General features: G+C 38.7%; 1 protein-coding gene across 4 annotated transcripts in view; it reads right to left on the bottom strand.

Annotated features, from left to right (window-relative positions):
* The window catches only part of LOC128806276 (uncharacterized), a 168667-nt gene that overhangs the window by 131854 nt on the left and 16649 nt on the right, over window positions 1-20164 (bottom strand). For 3 of the 4 annotated variants that reach the window (XR_008436758.1, XR_008436757.1, XM_053975707.1), the window contains exons 1-2: window positions 19127-19471; window positions 18207-18288 (exon numbers count right to left, since the gene is read on the bottom strand). Coding sequence is in view for 1 of the 4 variants with exons in the window: in XM_053975707.1 (XP_053831682.1) it covers window positions 18207-18288; window positions 19127-19467 (423 nt within the window). In the remaining 3 variants the exon portion in view is untranslated. Of the gene's footprint in view, window positions 1-14978; window positions 15067-18206; window positions 18289-19126; window positions 19472-20164 lie in introns of those variants that run through there. The other variant, XR_008436759.1, reaches the window with a different exon arrangement.

Below are 20164 nucleotides of genomic sequence, written 5' to 3'. Positions count from 1 at the left end.
CAAGAAACAGGGGAAAAAGACCTTGGACAAACCAGGAAGCTGCTGACAGGTCTGTTTGCACAGGGATGGCTCTGCTCTTTTCCCATTCAAAAGAGTGTGTCACCACTTTTCCACTAGGCCATCCTCAGGAAAAAAAATTGTACTCCATATGTAGTTAAGAAGACAGTATTCTAAAATTTCTATAATTCTTCTTGATTATTCCAGTATATACAGACCCATGATAAACACTTGATATGCAGAGGCGTTTCTAAAAAGGTAATTGTCCCCTAAAAAGATGGAAATTCAGTGGTTTTAGAACTGATTACAGAACTGCCACTGCACAATCTCTCTTCATGTACCACTAAAATATTAACATTGTTCAGCTATATAATCAGTAATCTTAGAGTGAACCATATTCTCCATTATGCATTTTGTAAATCACTACTGATATCAGTAGTGATTAATCAATGTGATCATAAGTAGTGATCATCAATGCTCACACATAATCCCCTGCCTCCCAAAATTTTAAACATTAAAAAGGACATGAAATTTAGAACATAATTCTAAGTTTCCTAACATAAGAGCCTGTATTGCAGCTCATAATGATCCAGAAAAATATTAGATTATGAAAATCAGCATCAGGGTGTGGGTATTCTCAGCTCAGTCAGAGAGAAAGGTTTTCTAACCAGGCGAGAGCCTGGGAAGCAGTTGGGAAAGAATGTAAATAATTCTCTAATCTATCTTGTTATTCACATTGTTTATAGATATGTTCTGCTACCGTGCGTCATTCACTGCACACCAATGGTGTGACGTTTTTACTCTAAGACCAATGAAATTAGTCTTCTCGATGTTCCCTATATATAGAGTGGTGCATTTGAAATAAAGGGAGAGCTCATTTTCTTAGCCTTCTGATCTGGAGTTCTCTGTTCCCGTCCTGCTCAACAGCGTCATCAGGGAAATGCGGTTTTGATGATACATAAAATAGGTGACCAGCCATGACCAACAGATGTTGCTCTGTAAATCCAAATGGGTGGCAGTGAGTGAAAACCAAGAGCTGAATCTTTATTGGCACTGCAGCAGAACTAGCTGGATTTATGGCTGAGTAAAGATGGGTGCAGAAGCACGTCTAAGGCTCAGATGCTGCTGGGTAGCTCCCCTACTGAAAAGTCCTACATCAGGAAGTTTCACCTGTTCCAGGATTCCTACTGCCTGTGTTGTGGAAGCTTAGACATTAGAGACACCATTCACACACGCTCTGTCAGCTGAGTTGTATACCATGTTGGATGAAACAAGTTTTAAAACTTTTAGTCAACCTACTGCATAATGTCAGTTGTGCTCTGAAAGGAACAGGAAAAATTCTAGGCACGGCAAATCAAAGAGAAGCTATCTAAATTTCTGGAGGAGTGGAAGAAATGTATAGCATGCTCCAGCTTTTTTAAAGGTGATCAAATTGCATTGCACAGGTAGTGTACAGTGAAATGAAACCTGCTGATACTAAAAGACTGAGCTGGAACCTGACACAGGACAGAAAAGGACATAGCTGTGCTTCAGGACTGGATTAATTTGACACTTACATTTAGATATGTGTAAAGCATTTGAGACATGTTTTTAAGAGTGTGTTCATGAATGAAAGGGGGGTGTGGAAATGAAGATTTACAAGTCCATCCATTGCAAGTTTTGGGTCACCTAAAATAAAAAATGGCTATCTGACAGCTAGCTATGAAGCCTTGTGAGATGCTTCTTTCCCAAAATGGAATGACTTGTATCAATGCAGTATTTTTCCACCAGCACATTGGGCTTACCACATTCTTTTTAAGTTGAAAAATTTTGCAAAACACATTTTGGACTACTTAAAAAATAAAAACTTCCAACCCTGTAATTAAATCTTCAAACCCTTAAATTTAAACTCCATATGCGCTTAGTTTCTGTTTCCATACTCTCTTAACAGATTGTTCTAAATCCGAAAAAATTACACTGCATCCCTTTGGTGATGTTCTCTAAAGGAATGTTCTTTTCCTGTCCTCTCCACCAAGCCTCAAAAAAGAGAGAATTATATATGTACACACACATATGTATATAAACATATATCTCAATAAGCATTTATAGTTGTGACAAATTTATTCTTACTGTCAATTTAATACATCTGTTTTCCATTTGAATTTGATATAGAGCCTGGTGTTTTCTATTAGATCATATAAACAAGTGTTTGATTTAAAACAGGATTATTTTTCTTCACAGAGATTGAGGGAAGCAATAAACACCACTCTTTCTGAGAATACAAATGAGGTGGTAATTCCATTAAATATAATGATTTAACTAACAAAAGAATTAATTAAAGAATTTAAAAAGCTTGTCCACAGGTCTGTTCTGTCTACTGGTCTCCTGGACAGAAATTGTTCTTGCATGACTGACTTTTCTAATGGATTACACCAAAATGAGACATATTTCATTTTTCCAAGTGTGCATGCTTGGAAAGATCAATCAGTTTGCTGTCATTAGCAGCACTGATGTGAAGCCCAAAGCAGGGTAGGTGCTTCTCTACTCTATTGGATGTTCCCTTTCTGTTCTAGACTTTCTAATTGCTTCTTAGAAAGACAAAAAAAGGACACTTTCCTCTAAACTCATATTTTTACTTTTGTAAAAGAGGACAACTGTAAGTCTGCAGATGTAGTTTTAAAATAAAAAGGATTTGAGTGAGAACATGTCATCTGACAGGAAGGGATTAGGGCCATAATCGAATTTTAATGGGAACAAACCCACCCTCAAAGGAATAGTACATTCCTAAACCAGAATAACCTCATCTCAGAGAGGGCTAATTCATTTGTAAAGCATACCTTTACAAAAAGGGAAAGCAAATGTAGATTTTGGCTGACAGATACCTTGCTATTCTATCCAAAAAGCTGGCCCATGTGGGAGGAATGGGCTGTTACTGAGTACTACCATAGCATGCAGTACTCCAAAAGCACCTAAGCAAACCTAAGGTACCTTGCCTTATTGAACATCATAAAGCTGGATCCATAGCCCACAGATCCAGTCTGTCCAGATCCCTCTGATTACCCTTCCTACCCTTCAGCAGGTCAACACTCCCAACCAGCTTAGTGCCATCTGCAAACTCAGTACGGGTGCACTTGATCCCCTCATCAAGATGATCAATAAAGACATTAAACACAACTCCAACCTGGCTCCAACACTGAGCCCTGGGGAACCCTAGAAGTGACTGGCCACCAACTGGATGTAACTCCATTCACCAACTCTGGGCCCACTCATCCAGCCAGTTTTTTACCCAGCCAACAGTGCAGGCATGAGCAGTCAGTTTCTTCAGGAAAATGCTGTGGGAAACTGTCAGAGTCTTGACTACTGTCCAGGTGGACACATGCAGACTTTCCCTCATCCACCAACCAACTAACATCTTGCCATAGAAGCAGATCAGGTTGGTCAAGCAGGACCTGTCTTTCATGAATCCACGCGGCCTCAGCCTGATCCCCTGGTGGTCCTGCATGTGCCATGTGATGGCACTCATGATGATCTGTTCCTTCCCCAGAACCGACGTCAAACTGACAGATCTGTCATTTCCCAGATTTTCCAGGCAGCCCTTCTTCAGTATCATATTTGTTAACCTTTCTTGCTAATCAGGCTCAACACAATTAAACTGAGCTTCACGTACATTCATCCCAGACAGTAAATCACTTGGAAATATACAATGAAGGAATTGAACTAAAATTCAGCCTACTAGGGAGAATGCTTTGACACCACCTGTGCCAGGAATAGATCTGTTGAGCTGCAGTGATTTACAGAAGCACCACTGTTGATGGGAGACCATCTGTGATTCAGAGACAGAAAGGGAAATATGGAATAAAAATATACAAACAAAGTATGAATAAGCTAGACCAATGGCAAAATTCAAGAGGAGAAAATATTATCTATTATCTATTTGTTTTTTAGTACATCCCAGTTTAATATCATTATCTGAAGAACTATAGCTTCCATTAGAGTATCTGGCAAGAAAGAAAGGCACAAATGAGATTTACAACCTGGTGTTTTCATTTTCCCCCGTCAATACTGAAGAGATTATGCAAAGCAATAAAAATAATGTTAGAATCTAAGCAATTTATAGCAACTTGCAAAGTCACTTGTCTGACCTTGTCCTAGAAAATGACAATGAGTCAAATGGCAAATGAGTTAGAATAAGAGTAAAAAAATCTTGAAATCTGAAATAAACCAGGAATTTTGTTGCCCTGTGCAGATACAGAATAGGGAAGTTTTTGTGACTCTACAAAGCATCTTTGGACTGATGAGGTAGTTTATGTTTACACAAGAAATGGTGAGAAACAACATGTACATTGATCCAGTTTGCACTGCAGCAGGCATGAGGACAGATCTTTTGCAATCAAAATGAAACAGAAGGGCTCTGAGAATTTCACAGCTTACTGGCCTTAGCACTCTGGCTGTGAATCCACCCCTTGACACTGGGGCCCAAGTAACCATTTGCCAAGAAAGCCTGGGGAAAGTTCTCATCAGTTCTCAGATCCAAGAGAAAAAATATAAGCACTTGCAAACTGTGGTATGTATTCTGCAGTGCTTACAAAATGTATACGGATAGCATTTTCTTCTAGTGAAAAACTCAAACTAATGAAAGTAGCTATAGTGCATAATAGGTATCTAAGACCCCTTCTAATATTTTGTAGGGTGTTTTTAGTATTTCTGAAGCTTCATATTTTCACACCTAGGATTCAGATGATGATGTTTCCTGATGTAGCAGATAAGATGTAGAAATACAAACCTTTGCTCAATACATGACACTGGACTTTTAGTCACAAATATAGTAATGCAAAGGCTTCAGCTTAAATGATTAAGTACTATTTCTTATTTTTTTAGGGGTAGTTTAGCTTGATAAAATTTAATCTCAGCTCAATAAATTATAATCAGTATATTTATTAAATAGAATGTTTTCCAAAGCTGAACTAGTGGGGAAAAAAATTAAATGGGATTTCTGTTTGTGGGAAAAGGTAGTATAGCATATGAAATGTACCCAAAACAAATGGCAGCACTTTGGAACTTTTATTTGGGACTACCAAAACATTTTTATACACTCAGCTAGGACAAAAACATCTTTTCAGAACTGTGCTGATTTTAAGTCCCATGAGACCAGCTCATGTGGGTTCATTTTGCCTTGCCTTCCAAGGGTGTATTCAGCACAGAATCACAGAATATGCTGAGCTGGAAGGGACCCACAAGGATTATTGAGTTCAACTACTGCCCCTGCACAAGACAACTCCAAGAGTCACTATGTGCCTGAGAGCATTCTCCAAACGCTTCTTGAAGTCTCTCAGCCTTGGTGCTGTTACCATTTTTTCCCTGGGGAGCCTGTTCTGGTCCCCAGCCATCCTGTGGGTGAAAAACCTTTTTCTAACATCCAGCCTAAACCCTCCTGTCACAGCTTCAGGCCATTCTCTCGGGTCCTGTCACTGGTCATCACAGAGAAGAGATCAGTGCCTGCCCCTCCTCTTCCCCTCACCAGGAAGTTGTAACTGCAATGAGGTCTCCCCTCAGTCTCCTCTCCTCCAGGCTGAACAAACCAAGTGACTTTAACCACTCCTCATACAGCTTCCTCTCAAGGCCCTTCACCACCTTCACTGCCCTCCTTTGGATGCTCTCTAATAGTTTAATATCTTTCATTTATTGTGGTGACCAAAATTGCACACAACAAAACAGGCTTGGGTTGGCTGCAATTTTGTTGTTTCTGGAATCATGAGAGAGATGGAGAAAAGATGAGTAAATATGAGTTAAAACAACTTTATATGGGCTTCTTGTGCCACACTGTGATCAGAACTCTTGCCCCAGGAGTTCTTCTGATGTATCATTTAATATTTCCTGAAAACTATAGAGCTGGTGGGTATTGAGAAAATCATGCCTTTATTTCTAATATTTTATATCGCATCTGTCATCCATTGTGGCAAAGAAATGGACTCTTAGAGGGTGGATGCAGAATAAAATCAAGGATGCATGGATTCAAGCAAAGACAGTTTGCCTTGGTGAATCATTTCTACTAGTGATATTACAGGACAGAAAAACTACTGAACCCTTAAAACCAACAGGTGGCAAAATAAAATACTGGTTTACTTATGAACTTGGTATTTTGACTGTGGAATATGCTTTGAGAGAAATACGAATCTCCACATATTTGTTCTTTATAGAGGAAAACACATCAAGTCACATATTTGCTGACTACAATTTTTGAGAAAACTTCCAGTTTTGCAGCATTAAACAGAACTTTCCACATTCCCAGTGCATATATGTCAGAAATATCAATACAAGTAATTGTTTTGTTATCCTCAAGGAATAACTATGAATACATTTACATTATACATAATTTATACACATATTAATACAAAGCTAGCAAGACAAGATATGAAATGAGACATACAACCAACAGGTCAGTAGCTGGAAAAACTCATTTCCATGTTACCCTTGAGCTAGGACACAGGAATTTTATATACTTGTTCTTTATGTTCAGATGAGACAGATGTGCAAATTGTAAAGCTTACTGATAAGGAAATGAAAATAATATACCATGATGAGATGTATATTAAGTCATCATCAATGCATTCTCTGTATGGCAGATGATCAGAAAAATGTTAATTTTAACACTGGAGATGTTACATGGTACATTGTGCATAGAATTGCACCAATCTGTCATCAAATAGCAAAGGAATGTTAGCACCAAAACATTATGGCTTACATGCACTTTGAATTTTTAGGAAATTTAAAAAGGAAAAAATCTCACTCATTAAGATGCCATACCAAGTTCATATGCTTCCAGTGTGAACTTGCATAATTTATATTCTGATGTCTGTGCTTTAAGAAGAGCTATGCCATTGTTGTTGAAATAGACAAGGTTTGTAAATAACTTTTTCATAGAATCATAGATCACTAAGGTTGGAAAATATGTCCAAGATCAGCGAGTTCAGTAATTAACCCAGAACCGCCAAGTCCACCACTAAGCCATGTTTGCAAGCACCCTATCTACAAGTCCTTTGAAAATTTTCAGGGATGGCCATGGCACCAATTCCCTGGGCAGCCTGCTCCAATGCTTGACAACTGTGAAGAAATTTTCCCTACTATCTAATCTAAATGTCTACAACTAAAGGCAAACCTTGAGGCCATTTCTTCTACTCCTACTGCTTTTACCCCAAAACCAATTTGGTTAACTTCTCTCTTATGAGATATGAAAGTGCATTATTAATTCACAGGCTTTTATATATTTTTGGTCTCCTCAGTGCTTCCATAGACAGAAGTGAGTTGATTGACAAAGCTTCAGAAATTAAATCATATATCTGAGAAGTTTCGGCACTTGTAACTTTATTTAGTATTTCCACCAATAAATCTGCAATTGTGTAAATTAAGTTAATATTTAAACCTATTCATAAATCTGGTCTGCATAAAAGGCATCTTTTTAAAAATCACTTCAAGCTATAAAGTGTATCACTTTAGTGAAAACAATATGCATTTAACTAGTCCTGCAGCTATGACATGAAGGCTGTATTTTGTTTCTGCTTGTTCATCAGGAACAGAATTGGCCACCAGGGATCTGATCTTTCAAACTTGCTTAAAGTCAAACACACGAAGAGTTATACTGGCTTCAGTGGAACTACTCATATCCCAAAAGCTAGACATGCAGAAATCCCTATCATCTTACAAATGTGCAAAATCAACACAAGATCTTTGTGTGGGTTTGCACCCAGCTGATGACGGGCTTTCAATGAAGGAGACAAGCATGCTACATTAGATTCATGTAGCATGGCTGTAGCACATCTGAGGGCTGAACTAGAATTGGATCAGATGCTATTATACAAAATACAGAAACCTATTTCTTTATATCTCTACAGGACCCGTGACTGTGTGGTATAGGGATAGACAGAGATTGACTGCCTCATTACATGGTAGAGTTGAGAGCTGACAGCTGCTGTGACCTGCTGGGTGCTAATACAGCACAGCAACAAGTTCAGACAGGTTAATTCCAAGACCTGTTGAAGGAACAGGTCCTTGCATTAAATAAGACTCAAGAATGGACCATCAGCTCAGTTTGGGAATCAGCATTCCTTAGATAATTTGTATTACTCAATAAAAAGTACAAATTATGACATACAAAGATTAACGAGATGAGATGACTTAAATCAATCAACAGTCAGGCAAATTTCGAAGTAAAACCAGACAAATGACTGATGGAAAATAAATATGAGCAGACAATTTTGGACTCCTACAACAAATTTCTACAACTAAATCCATCAGAGGGAAAAGAGGTAGAAGGGATTAGAACACCACCAAATTAAGCTAGTAACATTAAAAAAAAAAAAGTAAAAAATAAGGCCATTGAACAGATCTGCCTCCAACAGATGCCAGTTGCATTATTACACAATTTCTCTGATGTAATTACAGTTTTAGGAGAGATGTGGAAGGAAAAAAATCTTACATTTGATGCAAGGAGGATTTAGAGCCACAGGACTTAAATTGACCTGAGGCTGAAAACAAAAAACACAAAAGACTAACAAAAGCCTATATAAAATAACAACAGCAAGAACAGGATAGAAATAAATCTTCCACCAACAATAACACAAAAGAGAAATAAAAGACAGATTTCAAGACTGGCTCACTCAGGCCACAGTGAAATAGCAGTAAAGGCAGTGTGCTAGTAACCTCTGATCCTGGCAAATCCTGTGCTCACACAGCAATGAAAATTGTTAAATGGAAAGATGTAGTAAGACTTGTGGAGCTTGGTGGAGGAATGCACCTGCCTGCAGGGAACAGCCTGGAGGTTGATCTGCACAGACACAGTTCTCTGCATAAATAACAAGCTCACCTGTACACACAGAAAAATTATCCTATGTTTCTGTCCAAATAGGTACTAAATGCAGAGTGTAGGAATCTCATTATACTCTGAAACCTAACTCTTCTATGGCCTTTGAGACCCCCATGTTTTTCACCCTGATTAATAGAGAGGCAATACTGGTGGCTGGATCTTTCATTATCATTACATATTCGTGGGAGAAGTAGTAGTATTCCCAGCTGGGAAAGTTTTTCATACTTTAACAATTTCTCCTACAGCAAGATTAAGTCAAGTCCTTTCAAAAGTTCTAGAGGGGGAAAGGTGAAGACCAAACTAATAGTCTAGTGTTATTTGTCAGCACATTTTGATTCTCTTACAAACACATGGGACACTGTCTAAGAAACTTGCTGTTTTCAGGTGTCTAGCACTAAACAGAACATGTATTAGGAGTCTTCTCAAAATAAATACATTCAGATGAGTGTACAGACTGATAAGTCATTCTGCAATAGAAAAGCTTTATAAACCAATACTTGACCAGTCTCAACTTAAGTGTATCATAGTCGTTTGAGCATCACACTGTATTTTTTTAATGAACTAGAATTTAAAAAATAAGGCTGCTCCAACATATCTTTAAAGACTGACACTCTGGGACGTTTTTATACCAGATCTACCTCTCAGGTTTGCATTAGCACTGTCTGTCACATTCAATCAGATGCTTACAATAATCATCCAAAGGTGAAGCCACCAGTGCATCCAAAGGTGAGGATCCTGTGCAACATAACACTGGTAGCAAACTTTCAATAACTCTGCAAATGATGCTGACAGAAGACAGATATCTAAAAGATAGGATTTTATGTATTGATACACATAAGGTAATATTTTTTCAGAACATTACAATAAAAAAATATAATCTGTATCCATGATAAATGCTCACTTAGAATGCAACACATTCAAATCACAGAATCAATTAGGTTGGACAAGACCTCTGAGATCATTGAGTTCAACCCATGACTGAAACGCCACCTTGCCAACCAGACCACGGCACCAAGTGCCACATCCAGTCTTTCCTTAAACACCTCCAGGGAAGGTGGGTGACTCCACCACCTCCCCGGGCAGCCCATTCCTAATTACAAATCTGTTTCGAAAGGCTAACTAAACAAATGGCCCAGTGATGCGCGAGAGCCCCGAGCCGCGGCGATGCTGCGGCGCGTCCGGCACAGCAGCACCGCCCGGCGCCCGGCGGGCCGGGAGGCTCCGGACGGGGCGCCCAAGGCGCGTCACCCTCTGCCAGCGCCGCCGCCGCGCTCCTCCAGCCCTGCGAGTTACGCCATGCAGGGGCGACCTCTGCTGTTCCTTTTGTTTTCAGGCCTCCAAAAGCGAAAAAAAAAACCCAACAAACCAAACTGAACCACGCCTTTCCTTTTGCGGAGGAAGAAGATGGGAAAAAGGCTTTCGACATTTTTACAGTGTGTCGCGAATTATCTTCCCTGCTCCTCTGTGCTAGCTTAGTGTGTTGGCCTCAACATTAGACCTCTGAATACGAGTTCATTATTTGAGACACATATATGGTATTTATATACAAGTATTTACATAGCAGATGTCTTATTTGGACTGTGAAAACAAAAGAAATAAAATCACTTGTCTACGCCAACGACAGTTAAAGAACTTTAACAAAAATACCAGTTAGTTAATATTCTATGGGAGCTGGTAATTTCAAATCATGTCTTATTTTCACAGGTTTTACTAGGAATGACATTTGGGCAGCTTGATGCAGGAAAGAGTTTTCACAATCAGTGCTAATTGTAAAGCCTCTCTGGATGTTCCCTCGATAAGTCCACAACTTGCAGTACAAAGAAGCCACATTTCACACTGAAAGAATGTAACAAAATCTGCTCTATTCTTTAGTAATGGAAAAAACAACAGCAGCACAGCAGTAGCGCTCCCCATCCCCCAGAATAACCAAAGCTTCCTCTTTATTTCTGTTTAAAGGTGTTTTATTGGCCATCTAAATCAGCCTTCTAAAACTTTTTGTCTTTCTTTACTATTTTTATTTAAATTTTATCTAAATTGTGTAGGAAACATTTGCCTGCAAGAACACAAACCTAGAATCTTTTTAACTCTTTAGTGCATATAGAAAATTATCTAAAGGTAACTCCAAGGACTTCTCTACATTCATTGTAAGGAGGTACAAAACACTAACAACCACCAGGTGATAATGTAAAGACAGGATCAGGACTTCCTTTTTTCACTTAAGTAGCTAGCCACAAAAAGTTAAGGTCTTTGCACTTTCAACAAACTTCTTTTACTGGCCACCAAGGAAAATGAAACAAAAGAAAAAGAAAGAAAAAAAAGGAGAAATAAATTCTATCCATTTTCAACACATCTTCAATTATGTGAAAACTTGCCTTTGAACTTCTACCTTAAGCAAAAAGTATTAATTTCCCCTTTAAATATAAAGCTTTTCCAAAAGCCAGAGTAGAAAAAATGTAATTGCTGTGCCGTCATTGGAAAGTACAGTTATATAGAAACTTGACTTTGTTTCATAAAAAAATCACCTGGTTTTTAAAGCCCAAAAGAAAAGGACACCACCATCAGCATTTATATTGACAAGAATGTTCCTAAATGCCTTATCAGGGTGATTTAATTTTCCATCTGTCTGGTGGATTTGCTTTGCATGAAGATCTGGACACATACAAGAATGTGTGTGTTTTCTTTTTCTGCCATACTACTAAGAAAGTAACTCAGGATCACAGAGCAGCCTTTTGCTGCAACTAATCCCTCCGGATCTGGCCGAGCCTTTCAGGCTGCGCTTCCTGTCTCAACCCGCCTATGCCTTCTGAAAGCAGAATGAAAAAACCCAAAAATTTGGCAAACAGCCATTTAAAAAAATACCAAAACATTTGCTATGTAGATTGAACTTCAAAGAATGCTTTAACCCCCCCACCAAAATTGAACAATGCAGAATCTTAGTTATTCCTTGGTTCGTCACATGGTGTCAAGGTTTTTCCTAGGGTCAGATTGGAACCCTCAGTAGTGGGAGACCCCAGTCTCTGTACAGCATTGGGAAGAAATGGCAGGGTTTGCATCATCAGAGTTAAAACAACTTCACTGAGGCAAGGCTAAAAACCTGATTATTTTTCCATATGAGCAAGAGTTGATTTAGAAATCCAGAAAATAAACCAAAAAAGCTATTTTTTATCTCTTAGTTAAAATCATCAGTAAGTTATTTAAAAAATATGATTCTTCTCAGTATTTAAACACAGTAGTAGTGACTAATAGATGTGAGAACCACATTTCTAAGAATATAATTAATAACAGACCAAAATCCAGGACCAGACTGACCACCTCTTACACAGTGAAGAATCTCATGTTTGCAAATTTCAACTGATTGAGATAATGTCTATATATGAGCAGCAGAGTAAGGAAGGATGTATGAACGTATACCTCTTTCTTGGCCCCTATTTTAACTTCAGGCTGTTATATGCAAATATAAATGACAAATGCAAGGTCTTCAAAGCATTCAACAGACCTCTATAGGTCACCTGCTGTGTTTAGGTTAGTAGGCCTTACATAGAAGTGATCAAATGACTGTCACTTGGTGAGCTCTCCTGTGAGGCAACCTCTTATGATGGAGAGGCCAGAAGGTCTCTTTCTCTCCCTCTGAATTTACGGTCTACTCACTCACACTGATCAGGCCAGCCTTGCCACAGCATGGCTAACTTCCCACCCCACAGTAAAAGCAATAAAGAAAACTTCCCAGTGCCTCAGAAGTCACTAATGTCCATGTCATGTCAATGATAGCTTTTCCAACAGAACTCCTATTATTAGCCTGCTCCCTTCTCCCAGTTATAAAAAGAGGACACAACAGTAAGGAATTGACCAGACCTTACATTTCCACACACAATAAGTTGTACATTCTCCTTTTATATCAATATATGGTGTGTCAACAATACAGGAGTTATTGTTCTTTGTTTGTTTGGGGGTGTTATTGTTGTTATGGTTGGGATTGGGTTTTTTGTTTGTTTTGGGTATTTATTCATCTGGTTGTGTGTGCATTTGTTCTGGTTTGTGTTTAATAGGGCCAAGACACACTTCTGCTTCCTAAATGGGGCAGAACATTCTATTTAGCTCCCAGAGCACCATAGATCTTCCTTCATTATTCTTTGGGAAAAAAGGAGACATACATTTCCTGACCTTTTTTGTTTTTTATGATAGAAAGGAAAAACAATTACTCTTGCCATGTTCTGAAGTTTTTTAAGCTTACAGAAGTGTTTATAGATAGAATGGCTTTTATTTTTATTACATTTTCTTAATAACAAAGAACAAGCAATAGCACTGCAGGTAATGCAAGAAGGCAGCAGAAAAAGCCTGCTGAATATGAGAAAATTGTGTACATTCCTTCCTCACAACACATGAAATACCTATTGTCCATACCACTTTTCAGCATGGGCATTGAAGCAGGATTAGAAGAGTGCTTAACTAGACTATTTAACCTTCACTGAAAGAGATAGAGTAACCCAGAAAGTTCCCACTCTGTCATTACCCATGCCCTCCAAACCATCTCCCTCCCGTGGTATGAAATATAATTGGCATTTCTTTCCTTCCCAGTGATTTACCGTTCTGCAGATAAATTTAATCCTCCCCATGGTCTCCCACATAGTTTTTTTGCAAAAACTTGGACCCAGGAAAGACTTCTTAAAAGGAATATAGATTTGCTATTATAAAGGAAGGCAACAGCCCTGCTGCCCCTTAAGCTGTGTTCAGAGGGGTGGAAGTTCACTACACATTGCATCAGCACATATTGCTCTGTATGTCTCTTGTAGGTTTAAGATTAAAATATTCCTCGGCAAAACAAGGATAGTGGCAAAGATAGTGGCAAAACTAATGACAGTGGCAAAGAATTGTGATACACACATATTCTGTCATTTTACATGATATTGACAAACATGTTTTATACCAGAATCTCTAATGTAAGGGGAGAATGAAACAATGGCATTTTCTGCTTCACCTTTAAAGAAAATGAGACTTCTCAACACTGCAGAAGTTTTTTTTCTCTGATGAAAAAGGAATGGACTATTTCCTACAAATGCCAATGGACTGAGGTCTGCCAAGGAGGCTCATTTTGCTTGCATCATCTGACAGGAATGATCCACCAAGGTATATACTGGCCAGCACAGCATCTGGAAACTTCACAGCTGAAATTGAATGCCAGAGCTCACTGAGGCAAAATGTAAGAAAGCTATTTACAGTGACACATATGGTCACAAAGATCAGAGCATAGATTTGGCACAGAAGAAAATTCAACCCTCAACTTTTGTTATATTTGCCAATATCTGGTTTAGTACAATTATTCACTTAACAAGACTTTTATTTATTCATTTCAAGAATGAAGATAATGGCCTCAGGTATTTAATTACTAAGGCAGACTAAAGGGGAAGAAAAAAACTCCTTAAACCACATCTTAAAAAAAAAAAAAAAAGCCATCCCACAAAACCTTTTCAAATATGCTCTTAAACTGTCCCAGAATTCTTTTTACTGATGTTTTATATCCTTTCTCTGGAAATTCTCCTTCTGTTTCTCCAGAATATGTACAATACGAATTCTAGACAGAAACCAAGTAAGTAATACACACCTACACAAATGTATACCCAAGTTCATTACTAGATAATTTAATACTTATATATTCTGTGCCATGGGAAGTGCACATTCTGTGTACTTATACAGATGGATAGATAAGCCACCAGTTGAGTGGAAAGTACTAAAGAGGAAATTTATGTCTTGAAATATGACTGGGTGATTATATTTAGACTCTGAAAGATCCACTGAAGGGGGAATCATCTGCTTCAGTAGGTAAACTCCTGGAATAAATACTGGATGTACAGGATTCATCTCCAACCTAGCAAATCATTGCAATGTAGGCCATTGTGTGGATTATGAACATGCATTAAATTAAATATTGTTATGGAGTTTTTCTCCCACCTTAGGATGCACTCAACACTCTCCTCCTTCCTGTCTGACAATATGTTGCCATGCTATAAAAGCCCTAATGCCCATTTCAACGATTAGCTGTACATCAGCATTACTACTTCAAATCCACAAGTTTCACATCAAGCATTAAATGGGATGAATATTGATCTGCTAAAGAGGATTTATTTATTTCTAGCTCTATCCAAAGATCAACTATTAGCAGCTTTTGGTGGATCTGTTGAGCTCTCATAGCACAAAGCTACTGCATACATGACACCGGACTTGACATTTCAGTTCTGGAAGAAAACCAAACAGTAAATTCACTGCAATAATCCTAGATAAATGAGATGATCACTGGAAAAGCTGAGATAGTTAAGTGGTCTATCAGAAAAGTCCAAAGGATGATATTGAATTGTTGCTACATAATAACCTCTCTCATGACAACATGGCACAAGATCACCATATCAGATGCCAATATTTTTGCCTTCAAAAAGCACCATGACTTCAGATTATCTTGGAATACTTCACAATTATGTTCTGAGCTGAAAATTTTATACTCAGCATGATTATAATCAGATACATATCAATATCACAATATTTACCCATGCATTCCTTTTTTTGTCCTGTTCAGTCAGTAACGCACTAAGAACTGTATAATGCATTCAAGAAACACAGATATCTATTGCAACCCTCCCTGCACAGGTAGGAGTTAGTGCTGCCCTCAAAATGTTCTTTTCACTCTCTGTCAGTGGGGATAATTTTTTACTCTTTGGCACTGATAAAGGAGGAAAACATACAAATGGGTGGATGAGGACTGCAGGCAGATTAGAGAAGAACTGGTGAGTTGCCTTGCCTTTTATACTCAGAAGGCAAGGGCATAAGAGGATGCTGTTTCCACTAACTTTGACAAGGAGTGTTTGAAATGCCAGTGTAAGAAGCCATGAAATTTTTGCTGTGTCACTTACAAAGGAAGCTGAAAAAGTCAGTCAAAATTTTGCCTCAGTGCTATGATTTCATCAAGACATATTGTTTCAGTAGCTAATAACATCATTCCAATCATCTGCTAAATGTTTCACTTTTATTTATCTGATTTCTCTGCAGAAACTTTCCCTTATGAGAGTATTATTTTAAAGAACACATGGAGAAGAAACAGAAACAATGACATACAATGAGAATATTTGCTGCTATTAAAGATTGCCTAGTTTTTGTCTTCTCATATGACCACAGTTCTCAAAAAAACCTTCCAAAAAAACATTAGGAAAAAAACCTGTGCAGCATGTTACCGAGACCAGATCTGAAAACCAATGCTTTGTTTTGTTTGCTTGAACTCTCTGAATTCCTAAATGTCCTTGCCACAAGTAGCACTCAGTTTAATTAGGTTTTCATCTGTAGAACAGCGTCTGCTTCACCAAGGATAGAGAACCTTGGGTCAGTTCCAAGTGTCAATGAAAGAGGAGCAAGATGTATTTCAAAATTAGCCCCGCATTTAGACAAACTGAATCTGTTTTGTTGTTTGTTTTTTAAAAAATATATCTTCCATTTCATCTGTATAAAAAAATAAGACAGGCTGCTGAAGACAGTATTTATATGTTCAAATACACTTCAAATGCAGAAGCTTGTATTATTTATAAAATCCCTTAAATGAAACAACTCAAAAGAAGTTTAAAAAGGTAATCTGAAATCTTTCCTGGGTAATCTCTGCTTGGTTAAATATCTTTAATGGTATATCATTACTGCAGAGCCCCCAAAAAGTTTTCTCTTCCAACAGCCTATTTCATTCTTTTGGAAAAACAAAACAAAACGAAACAATATAACCATAAGTAAAAACTGTTTGGAGAGTCAGTTCTATGTTGCCTGAAGGTTTCAGGCTATTTGTATCTGGAACACATGATATGATACCAAATTCATATCCTGAGAAGTAAGGATCTTTTTCCTGTCATTCATATTCTCATAACATGGCTCTCTATAAACTACCTTCTAGGAACAGTGCCTACATTTGCAACATAATTTGGTAGAAACTTAATTTAAGTCACTAATTCTTTCAATTTTTTTCACTACTAAATGAATTTAAAATAACAGAATGTAATATAAGGAAAACTTAAATAAAAAATCATGCCTATAAATATTGCTGTAATTTGTTAGGAGCATCTGTCAGAAGGAAATAATATCACGAATATTTGCTTAACTCTGATGTAGCACAAAATGCTTTTACCTAACAATAATTCCTTTCTTCACTAACACTTCATAACACTTATCAGTCTGAAAAAGGTTGCACTGCTTATGGTTTGAATATAACTGCAAAATTTCAGGCATGGTGAAACTCTGTATTCTGTCTTTTATCCTGACAGTGTCCTTTTGGCATCCCTATGGTATTTTCTGCTGCTGCAACTTGCTGTACAATTTAATTAAAAAAGGTATAAGCTCTTTCTTCTTCCTGCCCGTCCCCCCAAACCTTTGCACTAAATTCCCAAACTGCTGAAAAATGCTCACATTTTAAAATTCTTTTATAGTGAGTTTTAAATTAACCTTTTTATTCTCCCCTTCTGCCCCCCCTAGATTTACTTACTCATTCTTAGATCACATCTAATCTGCATGCAGACAATGAAAAAACAAAGATGCCATAAAGCAATACTTGGTGTTGAAACAGAGACACTGGTCATCCTTGGAATAATCACCAACAGAGCTATGACCAGAGGCCAAATTCTTCTGCAGAGCTTCCACCAAGTCATGTGAGAAAGAACCTCAGTGAGAAATTTATAACAGTGCAACTTCTTCAGGCAGCAGCATCTCTCAAATGTGCCATATTAACATGTAAATCACAGATCCTTTTGCAAGTCATATTTCCACACAACAGAACATTTTCTCTTTTGCTACCAAACAAAAAATTATGTAACTTTAAGTGCTAATTAGGCATTTTGTGAAATGTCAGTCTGTCCCATCCCATCTTCCCACCCCCCAAGTACTCAGGTTTTAAAGAATGATCATAAGCCAAACAGCACTATATGATGAACTCTGTGTAATACATAACCACGTGAAATACAGATGAGGATTTTTTTCATGTATTGTGCTACAAATCAAAAATTCTAACACTGCCTAACAAAACTCCTAGCTGCATAAAAAGATGCAATAAACCTCTCTAACAGTAGCTGATTTGTATGCAACATTGACCATAAGGGTAACTCTTCAGTAAACCTGAATCTCATATATAATGCATAGCAGTTAATAAATCATAGTAAAATCAGGTGGCTTAAAGCCAACAATACCCAACTAGTAATGGAAAGGAGGGAAAGATTTATAGAGAAACAGACTCTGTCTGGATTTTGCTTTAAAGAGGCTCACACAGTGCAGTGGGAAGATCTTGCTGTGGTTTCCAAGTGGACACAACTGTGTCATGCTGACTCACTTTGTCCTTCCCCCAACATTGCTTCTCACTTACCGCAGGTGATTCCTCTTCTCCAAAATCATCATCTTTGACCTTCCACTGGATTTTTTTGCCTATCAGCTCCGCAGTGTCTGAGCTGAAAAGGAGAACAAAAACATCCCACGCTAGATTTCAAATTTAAAGATGAATACTTAAAAAGAACCTCCCAAAACTGGCTTCTTAAGCCTCAAAAAGCCATGCTATGAATTATTAAAAGTATCAGACCTTTCCCAGATCCAAAATCCAGCTGCATAGAAGGGAGAAAACATACTTCAGCATTTAGGATGGGAAGAATGTTTTTTTGCATTAAATATCAAGTGTAAAACTGTTCGCTCTCTTCTCATTGGAGATCCAGGGGAGCAGGATATTGGAGACGATTGCTGCTGCAGAGATCTGAGAAAATTCTTTTCTTGTTGTTTTAGAACTTGCCTATGGTGACCAGAGGCACTTAGCCAGGCAAAAGCATTAGTGCAAAGTTAAGGTGCAGCACTTTCACATTAAGCATGCTTGCAGCTTCATCAGCAGATAGTGTGATGTCAACTACAAACATGTAAAAACTGGCACGATACACTTATTTCTTAGGAACCACATACTGAAGGCATAGATAACTAATGCTGAAGTTCTTCAGTTCTCAGTTACCTTTGTTTATGTCATACGCTCTGACTAAGGGGAAAACATTTCTCATTTTTGTTTGGTTGTGCTAAATTTATGGTTGTCATTGCTAGGACCGTCCTAGTTCAGAATTTAGCTTGGGAAAACTGCAGCAAAATTTCCAAATAGAATTAAAACTAAACCCCTGCTTCTCCGCACTAAAAAGCAAATTACAAAACATCTATTTATGCCAGGTTTTTAAAGCCAATTTTGTTATTAAAAATACCCGAGTATCAGACCGATACCACATCACCAAAAGCCTTCTAAAATTAAAAGCCCCTTACAGCGTGTCAATCCAACGCACAAATAAACCACGGCCACGTGTCCACAAACAAACCAGATTAGAAGAGGGAGAGCTTTTCCCCTTGCCGGGTGCGCTCCCGGAGCCCCGCGAGGGGGGAGCGAGCGCTGCCTGTGAGGGATCCCGGGCGCGGCGCCGCTTTCCCGGCCGGGATTCCCTCGGGGAGGCGGCCCCGCTGTCGGAGGGGCCGCGGGACGAATCGGGGAAAGTGTCCAGGAGCATCGGCCGCTGCCCGGGCACCGCGCTCGGCCGGGGTTCGGCGGCGATTGGCGGCCGCCGGCCCGGCGCATTCCCGGCCCGGGCACGAGATGGCAGCACCCGCATGCGGAATGGCGGGCAGCGGGCACCGGGAGCGAGCGGGCACAGCCCGGGGCTCAGCGCCCGGCCTGGGATCTCAGCGCCCGCCTGCGCGGCTGCCGTACCGCCCGCAGCTGTGCTGAGCCGGGGTACGCAGGGCAAAATCAGGATTCATATAAAAATTACAGCCCCCCCCCACCCCCAAACCAGTGTGATGCAGACTGGAGACAAAATCACCACTGACAGAAATTACGTGAAATCTACCATTTCAGACGGAGATAAATATTTAAGTGTCACCTACTGCAGGGAAAGAGAATGGGATTTTCTCCACTGACCTCAGCAGCAGTAGGGTTGAGTGCAAAGAAGTGGGACCATATGTTTTTCACAGATATCTTGTTTTTGACAAAAAAAAATTCTTCTTTTCTTTACATGACAAATTATTTTCTTGCAACTTATTTGCATATCAAACAGCAGCAATGAAGTCCTTCGAAATGATGGCTAAAAGCCAGTCTCAATAATATTTATTTAGGGATGATCATGAAGATAATAATAAACAAATGAGAGTTCTTACCAAGTAATTCAAGTTTGTTCACAGTTTGTGTGCAGTTTGGTCTAGTTCATTTTGCAGATTTTTTGTGACGTAAAGCAAGACGACTAGCACAAATAGTTACCAGCCCAGAGTTTTCCATCTCTCCTGTGCTTTAGAAAGGTAGGAAGATAATTC

The sequence above is a fragment of the Vidua macroura genome, chromosome 4 (genome assembly GCF_024509145.1).
Source record: "Vidua macroura isolate BioBank_ID:100142 chromosome 4, ASM2450914v1, whole genome shotgun sequence".
Classification (NCBI taxonomy): Eukaryota; Metazoa; Chordata; class Aves; order Passeriformes; family Viduidae; genus Vidua; species Vidua macroura.
The sequence above is the reverse complement of the archived record's forward strand: the minus strand, read 5'-3'. Positions and strand labels throughout refer to the sequence as shown.